The sequence below is a fragment of the Rhincodon typus genome, chromosome 8 (genome assembly GCF_021869965.1).
Source record: "Rhincodon typus isolate 14 chromosome 8, sRhiTyp1.1, whole genome shotgun sequence".
NCBI lineage: Eukaryota > Metazoa > Chordata > Chondrichthyes > Orectolobiformes > Rhincodontidae > Rhincodon > Rhincodon typus.
The window spans coordinates 26903136-26921901 of NC_063339.1; the positions used below are offsets into that span (position 1 = coordinate 26903136).

Here is an 18766-nt window from a genome sequence, read left to right on the forward strand (position 1 = left end):
CTAGGATAGTCCTGAGGAACTCCTAATGCAATCCTTTCAGATTTATTGAATTGACCTCCAATAATCCAACCATTATCATTCAAGCTAGGTATGACTACAACCAGTGGAGAGCATAGGGTCACATGTCACATCAGTACCTGAAGAGTGGCAAATGATACTGAACATTCCACAACCAACAGCTAAAATACCCACTTCTGAAGGATTGTCATAATTTTATGATCATTTTAAATTAAACCATGATTGCATATCAGGGAAACAAGTTGGAAATTGAGCAATGGAAAGTTAAAACCGCACCTCTCAGGGAACAGTATCATATGTCACAACACAGAAAGCCAGTCAGTGATGGATAGAACTGGAAGAATGAGAGGTAATCCGATTGAAACATACAATATTCTGAAGGAACTCAACAAGGTATAAACTCAGAGGTTGTTGTCTTTCTGCCTTGGAGATCTACAGCATAGTTTGGATACATAATGAGCAAGAAAGAACTCAGATTCCACAACACTTCCCTGAATTGCTGCTGCATGTAGTCAAAAGTAAAATTTTCCCTAACAATGAGACAAAAAACAAACCTTGCTGCTATCAAAACAGTGTGGCTGGAGGTAGTTGAAGAGGTGAGCCACCACAGTATTATGCCCTGGTTTTTGATATAATGCAAGTAGTTTCAAGATTTACCCACGTTAGGAAAAGTTTGTACATTTGCTGATCCATTGGCATACTGTGGTGCAAGCCCCAAACCTGTTGTACACTTTTCCCAAGAATTCTCAATTGCATCACCTCTCCCAACCATTTAATATACACTGTGCCCTTCCTTGTCTCCCATTCTCCACCACTGCCACTCACATCTACATTTACATTTGTCTCGTTGTCATCCTCACTAATTGCATTTTATCCATTGGGAGAATTGGTGACTTTCGGTTCTGTTTTATTTTCTCCCAAGTGAGAGCAGGAGGCAAATACATTGGAAAGGTTTGGACATACTCCCAACAATTCTATAGCTCACAGATACAAAGGAAGAGGTCACAAAGTTAAATAACACATCAATGTCCCTCCCAATCAGAGATGGAGACTGTGGCAATTTGAGAGTAATTTAGTTAATAATATCTTTGATGTGCACACTGGATTCATTTTGTTACTGATTGAAAGATGAAAAGCAGAGTATTATCAAGATTGTTACTTTACTGCAACAAATTCATAGCTTCTTTTATCTGCCAGGAACTAACAAAGTAGAGCAAAAATGTGTGTAGTAAAGCATGATAATAGTTTCTCAAAATTATTTCTCATTTCTACTTAGGGTGCACAATCACAGAACCTCCAGCCATGTACTGGCATAGATGCTTCCACTTCTATGAGTCCAGTTAGACACTCAGTTGGGTTTTCACCTGCTCATTTGCAATTCAGAAGCAAGCAAGAGCTCCTACAGATATCAGAATCCGCAAACCTCCTCAAGAAATCCCATTGAGAAGGCAGAATTTCCAATGTCATCAAACAGAGCCAATATCAAACTTTTCTGGTACGGTAAACTGGCAAACAACACTATAAGAGACAGAGGATTTAAGAAGTTGTAAGACCTGAAAATCCAATAAAGGCACAGTTTCCTGCTAGCTAAGTAATGCAGCAGGACAGGTTGAAGTCTAGGAGGTTAATTTGTGTTGCAGTTGGAGATGAGTTTTCACGGGGATGGTGGGAAAGGATGTTTAGTGAGTACAATATGAATTGTGAGATCACAGGGGGATTGCAATCAATTGTGATTGGGTGGAGGAGCAGAAACATGCAGTGATTGTGGGGAGCAGCTGTTGAGTGGCCAGGAAGGGAAGCAGGTTAGCCCGGGGAGATGGCATGAATTGTTCATTCATATCTGGACCCACAAGCACAGCTAGAAAATCATGTAACCTTTCCACACAATAATCCTCACCTTCCAGTGTTCCCACAACTGGCCAGGGGTAACCCAAAATGCAGGAACCTCATTAAAATATTTAAATGAGCGATATTCTCCGTGGCAGCAGTTTGGTTGCACGATAACTATTAATGCTAGAAATCCAAACCTATCCAATTTTGGAAGTTGCAAATTTCCTTCAAGCTGTTAAAGCTAAATTATGTTGCAACATGACAAGTTTTCCCAAATATATCTGCAGGTCTATGAGCAATGGTTCACTAAGGAGCTTAGGAGAGGATCACTATTTAAAGTAGACTATGGAATTACTACCAGCCATGAAACTAAGATTTGGAATCAGGAAAAATACTGGGGATTCAATTTGGTGCCTTTCTTATAGTCCAATTATATTGAGCATTTACTGTCTAACCTAGCTGGTCAAAAGCAAAAACAAACTGTAGCCATTGAAGCATTTAACTGCATACAGACATTGCAAAAATTAGAGATATTCAGCCACTTAGAATAAATCGATGATTATGTCATCAGCTCAACTCATACATGTGCAAAGCTAACCAAAGAAAGGAGATGCAATATTTCCCGTAAGAAATGCACTTCTTTTGTGGACATGCTAAAAATACCTTCCATTTGGCTGTAATGTACCATGCATAAAACATTGGACTGTAGCTTTGCATATTCTTATTTATTGAGCAACCCAGTAAGTGTTTTCTCAGCAATTTTTCTGACCATGTCACTCTCCCTGAACATACACCCATCCACACAACTCATATATATTAGTGCCATAACAACACATGGGTCCAAGGACACGCAATGAACACAGTTCTGGGCTCATGTTTCGATGTGAGTAAGATCTATGAATTTTAATCCATATGGAGCCCTTTAGTCATCAGCCTTCAAACCTGCAGTTCATTGGAGCCAAAATAAAACAGAACGTTCCTAATCAAAACACTTTTGAGTTTAAAACTCGACAGCAACTTTAGGATAAATGAAACAACATTTCAAGTAAACAATAAAAGCTTACAGCAGTCTTCAAAGTATAGTTAAAAAGGTGACACATTTGGATTTGCTACATTCTGAGGATTTCCTCCTGTTTGTAATTCCACTTATAACTACCTGTCTGTACAGGGCAGGATTGCTTACTGCTGCAGCACATTAGCTTTCCATAACAAGGAAAGTTATTGACTATAGCGCATGGAAATTGCAATATACACTAACGATGACATGTTGAAAAGCACTGTCCAAAGGCAAAAACACGAATAATAAGAATCATGCTGGGACATGGCAAAAAAAAAATTCAAAATTTGGAAAGAGTTTGTGGCATAACCTTGTTAAACTCAATGTTGAGTCCAGAAGGCAGTAAAGTGTCTAATTGGAAGTTTAGCTGCTGTTGTTCCATGAGCTTGCACTGAGCTTCTCTGGAACAGTGCAGTAAGTCAAGGAAATGTAAGTGTGAGAGCAAAGGGATGAACTAAAATGGCAAGCAATCATAAGCTCAGGGTCATGCTTGCATCTCATCTCTGCTCAGTCTCAGAGAAAGGGTGTATTTTGGGTGATTGAGCAATCAACCAGGGCATCACAGAGTGAGCAACCCTTCAAATGCTGAAATAGGAGAGGAAGATGGGTTTGACTGTGGCATCATGCTGGAGATGGTGAAAATGACCAATAATGATCCTTTGAAAGTGTTGGCTAAGGGTGAGGGAAGTGAAAACAAGGGGCAATCCCATTTTTGTTCTGAGGAGGAGGGGAAGGGCAAGAGCAGAGAGTGGAAAACAAGTTGAACACAGACGAGGGCCCTGTCAACCCCAACGGGGGACAGTCCTCATTTGAGGAAAAAGGAAAATATGTCAGAAGTGCGGTGGAGGAAGGTTGCATCCAAACAGATGCAGAGAAGGAAAACTATGAGCATTAAATGGAGTCCTTACAGGTAATTAGGGTAGCTGTGGAATTTTGTAGGTTTACAATATTTACAAATCCATCACCAAAAAGGAAAGCAGAGAAGTCATGGAAGGGAGGGGAAGTGTCAGAGTGGACCAGATGAAGGTTTGAGAAGGTTGGAAATTTAAAGCAAGGTTGAAGAAATATTTTTAAGTTCTGAGAGATATTGGCATTAATAAAATCATCAATGTGTGGAAAAAAATTTCAGGCAGAAGTACCCCAAACAGACTGCTAGAAGGAATTTTCCTCATAGCCATAAAAAGGCAGACATAGCTATGATTCATGTGGGGACCTATAGAAACCATTTATTTGAAGGAAGTGAGACAGGTTAAGGGGAAATTGTCCAATAAGAGAACCAGTTTAGCAAGGCAGGGCAGGGAACTGGACGTGGACTATTTGGGCCTCTGTTCAAGAGACAAAAACCATCTGGATTTGGTTAAATTTAACCCTTATTTAGGAATATCTCTTTCAGGTGGAATAAAATCGAAATGCTCCAAGCACTTCTATTTAAGATTGGTATTAGTTTGCCAAAAAAATTAATATTTTTTCAGAAGCTTTTTATATCTCTCTGCCTTATCTCAAAGCTCTTCATATGCAACCTTGAAAAGCACTAAGTTTTGTTATCTCATTTGTTGGTGTTGCAAGAAACAATCTTATTAGTCTCTTCAATAATGATGCTCCACTGAGCTGCCTCAATAATTTCCAAAGCCTGTCCCACCAACTTTTCTCAGCTCACCCTTTATCTCAAATCCTCTACAGCATCTCTTCTATCGCTACTGCAGTCCTTAATATAGTTATCTTCCAGCATATCTACTTCACATTCTCTAGGCCTAACTATTTCTCCTTGACCCAATGCTGCTCAATTTGGTTAACTTCTCCCTTTCCTCTGGCATAGTTTCCCTTATGAAAATTGTGATCACCACCCGACACTTAATCCTACCATCCTTCCCCAAATATCTGCCTCTTCTCCAACATCCTCTTTCTTATCAAATGTTTCAAATTGTATGGTTACCATCCACCTCCATGTCTAAATGTCCCTGTTTGGATTCCTCCCAGTGAATGTCACTAATGATATTCCAAGGAATGTGGCCATCACATGTTATCCTTCTCCTTTCCTTCAACTTTCTTACGCTTTGGAAACAGGCCATCACATCATCCTTCAAATTTGAGAGATCTGTGTGACAATGCATCCCTATGATTCTAGTTCCATCACACCCATTATAAACAACATGTCACCTAGAATGATTTATTTCCAGATGGTCATCTCCAGTGTGTGTCAAGGTGTTATATTTGGCCTATATTGTTCTTCATGCGTATGTGCAACCATAGATGCATATCTCTAAACCAGGGATTAGAAATCTTAACAAGTATCATTATTTAAATTTATACAAAAATGCAATACTCTAAATAGCCAAAATACTATTACCCAAATGCTATAAATAATGCAATACAAGAACAGCAATTTTCAACAATACTCAAGGTTTTTACAAAAATGCTGTTAATTGAATGGTACTTTCAAGTACAATGTTATTAAAAGTTTGAAAATAGAACAAGTGAATTACTTATCAGAATGGTAATCAAGGATGGCAGCCCTTAATGACCTTATCATTTTACTTATAAACACTGAAGTATTCATGTTCCATGACTATCTCCATTTTCCATTTGGCATTACATTGCCTGACCTTGAGTCTAATCCCATAATTGATAAGATGAAACAGTTTTTCTAACTGAATGTTAGCAACATGAAAGAGACCGCATTGTGCCTCTGCAACATCTACATTCCCTGGACCCATTTTGCTTGTGTAAAATGAGCTGAACCTAACTGAACTCAACCGCAACCACATCAACCGTTGTGAATTCAGTCGAAAGGATTAAAAAAAAAAGCATATATAAGGTTTAGGAAGCTAAAATCGGACAGGGTTCATGAGGAATATAAGGAAAGCAGGAAAAATACTCAAGCAGGGAATTAGGAGAGCAAGAAGGGGCCATGAAATGACCTTGGCAAGTAGGGTTAAAGAGAATCCCAAGGCATTCTATAGATGCATTAAAAACGAGATGATAACTAGGGGATAAAGGAGGGAACTTGTGCTTGGAGGCAGAGAATGTGGGTGAGATCCGAAATGAGTAATGCATCAGTATTCACCCATCCCCAGGGCCCGATGGTAGCTACCCCAGCTTACTGAGGAGGCAAGAGAGGAGATTGCTGAGGCCTTGACCAAGATCTTTATATTCATGCTAGCCACTGGAGAGGTCCCAGAGAACTGATGAGTAGCTAACGTTGTTCCTCAAGAAGGGAAATAAGGATAATCTAGGAAACTATAGACCAGTGAGTCTCACATTGGTGGCTGGGAAGCTATTGGAGAGACTTCTTAGGGATAGGATTTATGCACATTTGGAAAAGCATGGCCTAATTAGGGACAGTCAGCATGGCTTTGTACAGGGCAGATCATGTCTTACTAACTTATTTGAATTTTTTGAAGAGGTGACGAAGGTGACTGAGGAGAGTAGAGCAGTGAATGTGGTTTACATGGATTTTAATAAGGCTTTTGACAAGATCTCTCATGGTAGACTCATCCAGAAGATTAAGATGCATGGGATCCACTGTGACTTGGCAGCGTGGATTCAGAATTGGCTTGCCTAAAGAAGACAGAGGGTATTGGTGGAAGGGGGTTTTTCATGCTGGAGGTTAGTGACTAGTGGTGTTCTGCAGGGATCCATACTGGGACCTCTGCTGTTTGTCATATATATAAATGACTTAGGTTAAAATGTAGATGGGTGGATTAGTAAGTTTGCAGACGATATAAAGATTGGTGGAGGTGTGGATAGTGTAGAAAGTTGTTATAGGATACAATGGGGTATAGATCAGTTGCACATATGGGCAGGGATGGAGTTGAATCTGGGTAAGTGTGAAATGCTGCACTTAGGGAGATCAAATGTCAAGGAAAAGTATACAGTTATTGACAGGATTCTGAACAGCATTGGTGTACACAAGGAACTTGGGGCTCAAGTCCATAGCTCCATAAAAGTGGCCATGCAAGTAGATAGGGTGGTAAAGAAGGCATATAGCATACTTGCCTTTATTTGTCAGGGAATTGACTACAAGAGTCAGGATGTCATGTTGCAGCTTTATAAGACTTTCGTTAGTCCACATTTTGAGTATTGCGTTCAATTCTGGTTGCCATATTACGGGAAGAATGTGGATGCTTTGGAGTGGGTGCAGAAGAGGTTTACCAGGATGTTTCCTGGATTAGAGGGTATGAGCTATAAGGAGAGGCTAGAAAAACTCGGGTTGCTTTCTCTTGAGCGGCGCAGGCTGAGGGGACACTTGATAGAAGTTTGCAAAATTATGAGATGCATAGATAGGGTTGACGTTTCAGAATCTTTTCCCCAGAGTTGAAATGTCTAATATGGGGGCGCGGGGGCATGCATTTAAGGTTAGCGGGGGAAAGTTCAAAGGAGACATGGGGGCAAGTTTTTTTTTTACACGAGAGTGGCAGGAGTCTGGAATGCACGGTCAAGGGTGGTGGTGAAGGCTGATACAATAGGGACATTTAAAAGGACTTTTAGATAAGCACGTGAATGCACAAGGAATGGAGGGATATGGACCAAGGGCGGGCAGAAGGGATTAATTTCATTTGGCGTCATGTTCGGTACAACATTGTGAGCTGAAGGGCCCATTCTTGTGCTATACAGTGCTATGTTCTATGTTCCTGGTTTAGAAACCACTTGCCTCTGACTGATTGAAAAAAGATTTATTGTTGCCTGCAGAGGATACCATCCCATATCAGACTCCTGCTCAGAAGTCCAAAAAGAACTTCTAATGGCAGTTATAATCATGGGAAAAAAAAACAATCAGCATCACCCTTTTGTCAAATCCTGAAAATTCTAGGTCAATATCTTCAAAAGTTAGATTAGGGCATGAACTTCCAAAGGTTATACTGCAGGAGGTTGAGCAAAATTACATTGTTTGGTTGAAAAAAAAAACAGATTAACAAATGGCTCCTGCTGAGCAAATTTATTAACAATGCATATGGAGAATGAATCCTTGTGTTAGATAGCATTGAGTCATGCCATCTGCTGTGAAACTTCATCAGCCCCAATCAAAAATGAAACTACATTGTGTAAACTTAAATACAGTGAAATTCCTTACAGTGATAACAGTTCATTGGTTCTAATAATGGAAATCCATGAAAACATTCATCAGACTTTAGCAATAAAACTGTTTATCACCCTGCCAAAAATATATTCTGATTCATACAGCATATTTAAAAGATGAAATTTTCTAGAAAACAACAATTTTGTCAGGGGAGAAAGCCGGGTGTGAATTTTGTTTGTGCTATCTCACTAGGGAATCCGTGCTCAAAGGTTTCCTTAGAATTGTTACAATCCGTATCAGCATTGAGCACTCACTTGCTTAAAGCTCCATAGGTTTCCTCTCAATTTCTCATCTACTACTGCACAGTTTGCAAAACCATCCAGACATCTTGCCAAAACAATCATTCCTTGTATGTTTGCTTTGGACAGTGAACGTTAGCACTCAGCACAATTCAGGGTGAAAGGGGCGTTACAGACCAACCTAGTCTTCTGTTCATTCAGTTACCATCAACACAGGCCACACATTTGCCCCCACATTGTATCAGCAGAGATCAGCTAAAGTAGCAAAGTTCTGTGTTTGAACCGAATGTGAGAATCTTGTGTCTTCCCCTCTAGTGGGTTTGGTGATGGGACAGATTTTAATTAGGCAGGAGAGGACAGGTGGGGACCCCTGCCATCTTCCTGCCTCCACTTTGATTAAGTGTGTGGCAGGAAGAAGGCTTATCCTACCTTCACAGAGCTGAGGACAATTAATGTCCATGTGAAGGCCTCATGCCAGCATGGCAAGTATTAACCCAATGAGCAGTAAGTGGACTCAACATGTGGAAAGTACAACAAGCAAACCCACAGGGGTGGAGAGGAGGGATTTGGGGGTGGGTGGTCCTTTCTTCCAAGGAACAAGAGACCCGGCATTAGAGAGAGGGGTTCCACTGAGAGTCAACCCCCACCCCTGCACTCCAGGAACCATCGCTTGCAATTCACTTCCTACCACTCATCTCTGGCCTGATATCAATGCTGATCCCAGTTCTCAGTGTGTGTCATAATGGCAATGCTACTACCTCCACGGTAGTACTGCCACTCAAAGAGCTGCCATCCACTGATGGCTTAGTTAGTGAGGAAGAGAGGGGATTTTTCCCTCAGGTCCTTGATCCTGGGGGAAAACCTATTCCTGCTCTGACAAATTCTGTGCAGAACGAGATAGCTACCCGAGAAAAAGAGATGAGGAGGGGTTTTGGCTGGCTTTCCAGCTCAAAGCTGAAGTTCCTGTTGCATCAGAGAGATATTATGGGTTAAATGAGCCACAATCATAAAACATGGTCAGTTGTTAAGTGGTAACACTTACTTTGGAGCAGAAAAGTAATTAATTCAATCACATTGCAGTATCTAGAATACATAATGTAGGTTGATAACGGTGTGCAGCTCCAAAGGAATGCTGCAATGTCAATGGTGTCAAATTTAAGTGAGATTTTAAATGAAGACCCTCAATGTCCTCTCATGAACATAAAAAAAATCAAATGGCAATTTTTGAAGAAAAGCAAAATAGTCAACGTTTACTCTTCAACGAACATTACTAAAAGAAATAACCTGACAACTGAAGAAGGGTCTAGGCCCGAAACATCAGCCTTCCTGCTCCTCTGATGCTGCTTGGCCTGCTGTGTTCATCCAGCTCTACACCTTGTTATTTCATTGTTATGTGAAGAAAGATGTGTGATTTATATATTTTCTTACATATATTAACAACATTTTTTTAAAGATTGGATTTCAAAGTGGGATATTAGGGTTGGTTACTTCTGTGAAATGTTCTTTTCGAAAAGAAAATAATTAAGTCAAACAGTCCTTTTGGAATTGTGACCCAATCAAAGTTTAATTGCCTAAGAGCAAGTACTGTAAACATCTGAAGTGCCCTTAGAAAATGTAGATTCTACAGTGGTTCAGAATAATTAAGGATTAATTTTAGCTTAGTAAACAGAGATTAAAAGTTCTAACACAGTTTTGGAGTAGACGTGACTGGGATCAAATATAGTCTTTCTCCTGCAAAAGGAGTTTTTTTTTTCACACCAGTGAAGGAAACAAGTTACCTCAGTAGCAAATGTTTGTGAGACTTCCAAAGCAGGTGTGCTTGGGTAGTAATCTCCAAGTTCTTAGAAGCTGAGAAAGTTTAAACTCTCAAATTTATGAATATTCGTGTGAGCAGATTTAACAGGAAAGGCACTGGCGAGAATCAGTTAAGTTGAATTTATAGGAGTTAACTATCCAGATTTGAGTCTCTGTAACAGATTGTGTTTGGAATGAGGTTGAAACTTTATTTTCCTGTGTTTTAAGATCTTTCAACGGTGTTCTACATTTGATAACTTGTTTTCTTCTTTTCTTTTATATAATAAACTTCTGTTTCATTGGTAAAGAAACACTGTAGCCCCATGTGACTGACCATCACATTAACGGACATTTCAAAAGCTTGATCCATCAAGACAGATTTAACTCTGGGATCTGAAAGATCCACTTGTGCTATCTTCTGGGACCATGACAGTTTTCTTTTTAGTAGAAACAAAAACAGAAATTGCTCAGCAGATCTGGCAGCATCAGTGGATCTGAAACGTTAACCAATTTCTCTCCACAGATGTTGCCAGACCTGCTGAGCTTTTCTAGCAATTTCTTTTTTGTGTCTGATTTACAGCATCCCCAGTTCTTTTGGTTTTTATTTAGTTTTTTATTGGACATTGTTTGTGTGCATTTGGGTCATATGTTTCTTTCATTACTAAAGTGACTATGCTTAAGCAATTAACCTAATTGCTTATGAAGTGCTTTGGGAGATCCACTAGATTGTGAAAGGCATTACATACATGCAGGTTATTTTCTTCTATTTAATGATAGGGTTAATAGAGGAAATCAAGGTGAAGTCGAGATCAAGGGTAGCATAAGCATTCTCTGATACGACCTATCGCAGAGTGCCTCAACTTCACTGTGGCAGTGCTGTATCATGGCCCATTTTCATTTGCTTATTGGATTTTCAATCTAATCTAACACCTAAAAACCTATTTAATGGTGGTTAAAATCTGGTCCGAGCCAATTTCTTTTTCCGAACAAATATGTCTCAATTGGCTGTAAATATTAAATGTGCATATTTGCTCATTAGAGAAAAAATGGGAATAAAAGCTTGCATATATATAAAACACCTAGAATGAGAGGTCATCATTTTAGTATGTGGGGGGTTTCAGATTTAAAACAGAGATGAGGAAAAATGACCTCTCTCAAAGGGTCACAGATCTGTGGAATTCGCTATCCCAGAATATGGTGGTTGCTAGGAACTATGCAAACTTAAGGAGGAAATAGACAGATTTTTAGTTAGTAATGGGATGACAGATTATGGAGATTGGGCAGGAAATGGAGCTGAGGCTGAGATGAGATCAGCTTTGATCGTAGTAAATGGTGGTGCAGCATCAAGTGGCTGAATTGCCCAGTCCTGCTCCTGGTTCTTATGTTTTTTCATGTTCTTAGATGGTCCAAAGGGCTTCACAACCAAAGAAGTACTTTTGAATGTAAATCAATAAAAAAGTAAGCAAAAAAGAGAGAGGCATTTTGCAGCTGTCCCACAAGTCACAATCAGATAAATGGCCAGAGACTCTGATGGAGAAGGGTAGGTTGAGGCGAAAACATTGGCCAGGACATTAGGAGAATTCCTGCACTGCTTTTCAAATAATGCCAGGAGATGTTCACCTGAGGTGAAAGTCACAATTTTGTCTAATTTTTCAAAAGAAAGAAAGCACCTCAGATGCAGCATCACTCACTCTGTAATGTATTGCTGTGGCAGCCAACTCTCTGGTGAGCTTGAACCGCGAGAATGCTACCACTCAGCTTTGGCCAAATACTTTGGTGAATTACAACATTAGGTCAGGGAGCACAAACTTGAAATTTCAACTACACTTAGCACAAGTAGAATGTAATCTTATCATAAGGACAGCGCTCAAATTAACTCAGTTCTAGAAAGAAAAGGTCCTATCTTGCTATCAGGTTTTACATTAGCTAGTAGGCTGCGTTATAGTACTTCCTTAAAGAACAAATAACTCTCTATTGTGCGAGAGTTTTGGCCCCTCTCACAAAGAGTCACAGAGTCATATAGGTCTTCTGGCCCATTGATACGCCAACAATAGCTACCACTGAAGGTGCGCTAATCCCAATTTCCTGCACTTGTCTCATATCCTTGAGTGTGATGATATTTCAAGTGCTCATCCAAAATTTCTTTCAAGGTTGTAAGGCTCTGGTCTCCACAACCTTCCCAGATAGTGCATTCCAGATTGCCATCACCCTTTGAGTGAAAACATTTTTTTCTCAAATCCCCTCTCCTGCCCCTTATCCTAAAACATTGCCCCTTTGTGATTGACCCCTCAGCCAAGGAGAATAACTGCTCTCTATTCACCTTGTCCATACGCCTCAATCTTATACACCTCAGTCGAGTCCCCACTCTAAAGAAAACAATCCAAGCCTATCTAGACTTTCCTTAGAACTCAATTTCTCTGTCCCAGGCAACATCCTGGTGACCCTCCTCTGTACAGTTGAAACTCAGTGTGAAAGATGGACATAAATCTTTGTTTCATATACAGCACTCTTTTCTAATTCAACAAACTCTACAAAAACCAAAAATGCACCAGATCCAGGCCAAATAATGGGATAAAATTTGGGGTTAACCCTCCTAACCACGGTGAGGGATGAAACAGCAAAATAGTTTGGTAAAATTCAGATACTGGACATACTGTTACATGCAAGTTCCACAAATATAATTCCTTCTTGTTAAATGAATACAGTAGAGCATGCAACAAAACACGAACATTCCTATACATCTTCGGAACATACTCCGATTCTGGGCTCATTTAGGGATATGATACAGATCACAAGCAACAATAAATTCCCCTCAGACTCACACTCACTTCTGTAACACTCTTCTTTTGTGGGTGATAGACTATTTACAGGCTATTGTAACTGCTCCTGCTGGTGATAAGATGTAGCCAGGTATACTGCTCCTAGCACAACCATGTGGACTAAGCACCATTGGGATCTATTAGTCAAACAGTGTGACATACTGCTTGAGAAAGTACAGAGAAACAGAGAAAATAGATGCATAAGTAGGCTATTTGGCCCTTCGATCATGATCCATCATTCAAAATGACCATAGCTGATCTTCCAATTCAGTATAAAAGCCAAAAGAGCTGCGGATGCTGTAAATCAGGAACAAAAACAAAGTTGCTGGAAAAGCTCAGCAGGTCTGGCAGCATCTGTGAAGGAGAAAACAGAGTTAACATTTCGGGTCCAGTGAACTGTTCTGAGGAAGGGTCACCAGACCCAAAACGTTAACTCTGTTTTCTCCTTCACAGATGCTGCCAGACCTGCTGAGCTTTTCCAGCAACTTTGTTTTTCTTCCAATTCAGTATGCTGTTCTTGCTTTCTCCCTAAGGGCAAATGAACAAATTGCAGGAGCAGGCAATTCAGCCCCTTGAGCCTGCTGTGCCATGCGATATATGGATCAGAGTCAGATTGAAATCTTCTGCTGCCAACATCATACAATCTGGCAGAAAAAGAGATGGTACAGAGGATGAATTTGGTAAAATAATGCAACCCAACCTAGCTCAGAGAAGCAGAAAGGCTGACGTTTCGGGCCTAGATTAGGCCCGAAACGTCAGCCTTCCTGCTCCTCTGATGCTGCTTGGCCTGCTGTGTTCACCTTGTTATCTCAGATTCTCCAGCATCTGCACTTCCTACTATCTCCAGAGCTCAGAGAAATCAGGATATTCAAACAAACCAAGAAAAACCATTGTTATAAATATTTTTACTGAGATGAAACAAAGGTTGAGCCAACTGGAAACTGATGGATAAATAGTTAGTAGTTTCTTCCCTTTTAAAACCCTTGCTCAAAGACAGCAGTGAAACTGTATTTTCTCCAAATGTTACTAACGGCTTGCTAAAATCCAAGTGCAGCAGTTCATTCCACCCCCAGCTTCCAAATGTATTTCAAAGCTTCATTCGGAACCAGGTGCAGGGGCAAGAGCAAGAGATGATGCTTCATGTTATGCAGAAGTACTGTGTGCTAAAATAGAACACACTGCAAAATGTGTGAATCCACGCTATTGAAGAGTGGGTGGTAATTAATATGAAATATAACATTAAAGCAGAATCAAATGTAGCTAAAGAAAAGATGGAGATAAGCTTCCCAAAATGCTTTGTCGGCAAATGTATTCCACTGTGTGGGACTCAGTTATGCCGATCCTACCAATTAATCTCTGCTAAATTAATTCACAGAAACATTGAAACTAAGAGCAGCTGTTGGCCAATCAGCCCTTCGATCCTGCTCTGCTATTTAATATGATCATGACTGATACTCTATCTCTACACCTCATTTCCCCTTCCTCTTCACACCCACTGATAACATTAACATTTGCAAAATGGTTATATTCAAAAAAGAAATTGCTAATGACCCAGCCTGTACAGCCTTCTGTGACAGCAAATTGTACACCCTTTGAGTGAAGAAATGTTTCCTCTTCCAAGTTCTAATTGGCCTAATCTATTTCCTAAGAACATGATCCCTGGTTCTAGACTCCCCACCCAGGGAAATATTCTCCCTGTATTTAGTCTGTCCAGCCATGCTAGAATTTTATATGTTACAATAAGATTCCCTCCCATTCTTCTAAACTCTAGTAAATACAACCCCAGTTGAACCAATCTCTCCTTATACAACAATCTTGCCATCCCCAGTATCAGCCTGGTGAACATTCACTGTACTCCCTCTACGGAAAGTGTATCCTCTCTTCGAGATAGTAAGAACTGCCGATGCTGGAGTCTGAGATAACACAGTGTGGAGCTGGAGGAACACAGCAGGCCAGGTAGCATCAGAGGAGCAGGAAAGCTTTCAGGGAGACCTGAAACATCAGCTTTCCTGCTCCTCTGATGCTGCCTGGCTTGTTGTGTTCCTCCAGCTCCACACTGTATCCTCTCTTAGGCAGGGAGGCCAAAACTGTACAGTGCCCCAGGTTTGGTCTCACCAAAGTCCTGCATTCCTGCAGTGAGACATGCCTACTTCTGAACACAAACCCTCTTGTAATAACAGCCCAACATACCTATGTCTTCCTAATTGTTTGCTGCAGCTGCCTGTTTACTTTCATTGACTGGTGTACAAGGACATCCAGATCTTTTTGAACATCCATATTTCCAAAGGTATCACTATTTAAGTAATCCTCTGATTTTCTGTCTAAGTTCACATTTACCCACGTTACACATCACTTCCATATCTTTTCTCACACATTCATGTATTTTAAATTTTGCCCACAAGCCTCTTGCTTGGGACCATATAAAAACCCTCCCGAAAGTCTTCTTCTCCCTTCTCTGTTCTAGTGGATACATTCTCAAAAAACTCCAGTAGATTAGTTAAGTACGATTTCCTTTCCATAAACCCAGGCTGACATTGTCTAATCACATTAATATTTTCCAAGTGTTCTGTTATCATTCTTTTATAATAGATTTTAGCGTTTTCCCCATGAGTGCTGCTTGCCAACTGGTTGTAATTCTCCTTTTCCTCTCCTTATTTTTTTAAATCGTGGGGGGTGGTTTTTGCCTTTTGATCTGTAGGAACTGCTCCACAGTCGATAGAATTTTGGAAGACTATAAGGTATATAACAGCAGAATTAGGCCATTCAGCCCATCGAGTCTGCTCCGCCATTCAATCATGTCTGATGACCACCAATGCATCCAATATTTCCAAGGCCACTTCATTTCATACTCTGGGATGTAGGTCTCCAGGCCCTGATGATTTGTTAGTGTTTAACCTCATTTCATTCTCAGTTGGACAGCAACTGGGGCACTGCAACTGGCCTGAATGCACTTGGGTTGAGAGCTGAGGGGTGGTAGAAGGTTGGGGAAAATTAGTTAAAAATTCATACTCTTGGTCATTATCCAGTGCTACTTGCTGGAATGGTGTCCATGTTAACTTCAGGTGAAGACCAGTTTGAGCTCAGCTCAGTGTAGAATGCAAACAGCCCCGTGACCTGGCTCCCACACTGATGGTCTTACTCCAGTCCAGTGCCTCCCTCAAATAGATGTCCTTCATATACAGCACTGGGCAATGATCAGCACCAGACTATTCAGAAAGGAGAGGAGAAGAGGAGAACTGAATCCTATCTAAGCCAGCAGGAGTCACAAGATTGTGATTGAGCAGAAATCCACATTATTTTTGATTCCCCTCCTAATTTCTGAAGACTTATAACATGAAACTCCCTGCAAAACTCCACTGCAAAAATTAAACAGTTTGGTACAGTTTGCAGGCTCGTATTTTATAACAACCAGTATATAACCAGTACCACCTAACGCTGTGTCCAATTTCAAGTTATATGATTCATCAATATCCACCAAATATTTTCCTGAACAATGCTCTTAACTATCAGTCTCAGAAACTACAGCAGACCTAAGTCCATGGGGGTCAACACACCTTTCCTGCACCTCTCCTATGCCATATTGCCTGGATCTTTGAAATGTTTAAAAGCAGCAGATATGTACAGAATAGTACAATGTCTCAACTTTTAGTAGCAATGCCATTTAAAGACATGTTGCTACTTCTTTATGGAGTTCTTGCACAGTTTTACCTATTGTAATATAGTCACTTCTGCACTTTTTTTCCTTGTTCTTGTGTTTAGTCCAATGTTAATGTACATAGCTATTTTATGTGTGATCATGGATCCATTGTGTTGTCTACAAACCTACTAAAAGGAGTTGTGAAATACAACAATGTCCTTTCAAATTTACTGGGTCACTGTATTTAAAACCAGACTATGGATGTATGGAATCAAGGAATTTTTTTTTCATATGTCACGACAGAATAATGGTCAGTTCTGTTCACGAAAACTGCCCGTGGACGAACACTGTGTGAATGAATAACAAAAGTAATGAGGGCTCTGACAGCAAGAGCTTACCCAGCCTTCAAAGGTCTTCGTGCCATTTTTCAGCAGTTCCTCGAACTGTAGGGTACAATTCGCCACAAAATCATCGTATCCGATGGGGGTGTCGTGGAAAACCGTCAGTTCAATCTCACTGCTTCGCCAGATCTGGGTGCTGAAGTCCTCGTTAAAAGTAGGCTGGCTGGTTTTCTGTTTAGTGACTGTCTGTCCGACCCTCCGGTTATCCACCTTCACCATCACATACGGATCCAGTAACTGGTAACTTTTGCTGGATATTGAATGCCTGAGGGCACATCGGGTTGGTTTCAGATCCACAGCCTCCCCGATCTTCACTTTCAGAGATCCACTGAAAACCACCATTCTTGAAGATTCAGTCCGCTCTGTATATCACAGGGAACGGTCCTTCTGATTGCAACACTTCAGAAAGTCCGGAGAGATAGTTACAAGCAACAAAAGTACTGAAAACAATACTTTCAAAAAAAAAACCCTAATTTAATCGTGGAGGGCAGTTTAATTACAGTGACAGAGAATCTGGGGTAGATTTCTCATTTGCCAGCATCTCTACCCGGCAAAACTAGTCCTGAAGCAGGAAACATTGCAGGTGTCTAGAATTTCGGGACACCTCTGGAAGTCCTTACTGATTGAAGTAGGTTTCTTTGGAGTTGGTTCTTTACTGAGCACCGGACACTTTCGATTTCTCAGATTGAGATCTTCGCAGGCACCGAAGGAAGATGAGGATTTTGAGTGACCCTCGAGTGATACCGGATTCCCTGAGACTCGATCTGTGTGAACAGGAGCCACTTGTTATTTCAGACTATTTGGGTACTGAGAAGCAGGAAGCAATCAAACGTCAAATTTCCGTGTGTCAATTGCTGAAATTCTCTTTAAAGCAACACAAGCTGCTAGAGCTTTGCAATTCTCTAAGGGGTGCACTTCCCAATTGGGGAAGAGATCTTTAGTCATAAACCTTTCTTACCACTTTTGCTGTTTAAAAAAACTCAGATTTAGGCTTACACTATTTTACTTTGATCGCTTGCAAAGAATTCTGGGGGTTGTAGTCTTCCCTTACTTTTGTTACGGGCAAGATTGAATATTCGAAACTACAACTCCCAGAAAACCGAGCGCATAAATCAGCAGACCTAGCTTTGATTGTGATTGGCTGGGAGTCCACAATATTTGGCGACCAGAGGCTGAAGTACCAATTGCATCGACCTACAGGTGACTCCCAGTCCATCCCCTGCATTGAGGGAGTGGCTCCATTGCAACTTCACCTGTTGAGGAGGGTTTATGTTGTCAGGTGTTGAGTGAGAAAGGCAGGTTTTGTGTGTGTCCTGCTTTGTTCAGTGTAAGGAAAAGCTTTGTACGTGAATGCACTTGGCATTCCAAACGAAACAGACGAAATGATAGAGTGAATAAGTACAATCTGATAACCATTACAGCGACGTAGGAGAATATAGACTGCGAACAAAAGCAGAAGTTGCTGGAAAAGCTCAGCAGGTCTGGCAGCATCTGTGAAAAAGCAGAGTTAACGTTTCGGGTCCGGTGGGACGTGAATATTGAAAGATACATAATATTTAGGAAGATAGGATAGTGGGGAAAAGGTGACTTGATTAATTATTGTATTAGCACAATAAAGATGTTTGACCGAAGTGAAGATGTAGAAGCAGTTGGGATAGAGATGTGAAATTGCCATAAAGGCAAGAAGTCCCTTGTGGGAGTAGTATGTAGAAATCTACCAGTAACCATAGGGTAGGACAGAGTATAAAGGAAGAAAGAAATTGGGGGTTTTGTCAGAAAAGTACAGCAACAATAATACAGCATTAGTCAACAATGTAGACTGGAAAAATCAAATCAACAAATGTAGGCTAAGTGGAGTGCTCGTGGAGCATTTAAGTATGGTTTCTTAAATCAA

At 40.6% G+C, this 18766-nt stretch overlaps 1 protein-coding gene across 1 annotated transcript in view; it reads right to left on the reverse strand.

Annotated features, from left to right (window-relative positions):
- prkcha (protein kinase C, eta, a) overlaps positions 1 to 17851 on the reverse strand; it is a 204034-nt gene extending 186183 nt beyond the window's left edge. The window contains exon 1 of the mRNA XM_048599997.1: positions 16870 to 17851. Within this exon, the coding sequence (XP_048455954.1) occupies positions 16870 to 17214 (345 nt within the window). The 5' untranslated portion in view covers positions 17215 to 17851. The remainder of the gene's footprint in view (positions 1 to 16869) is intronic.
- Positions 17852 to 18766: the final 915 nt, after the last annotated feature.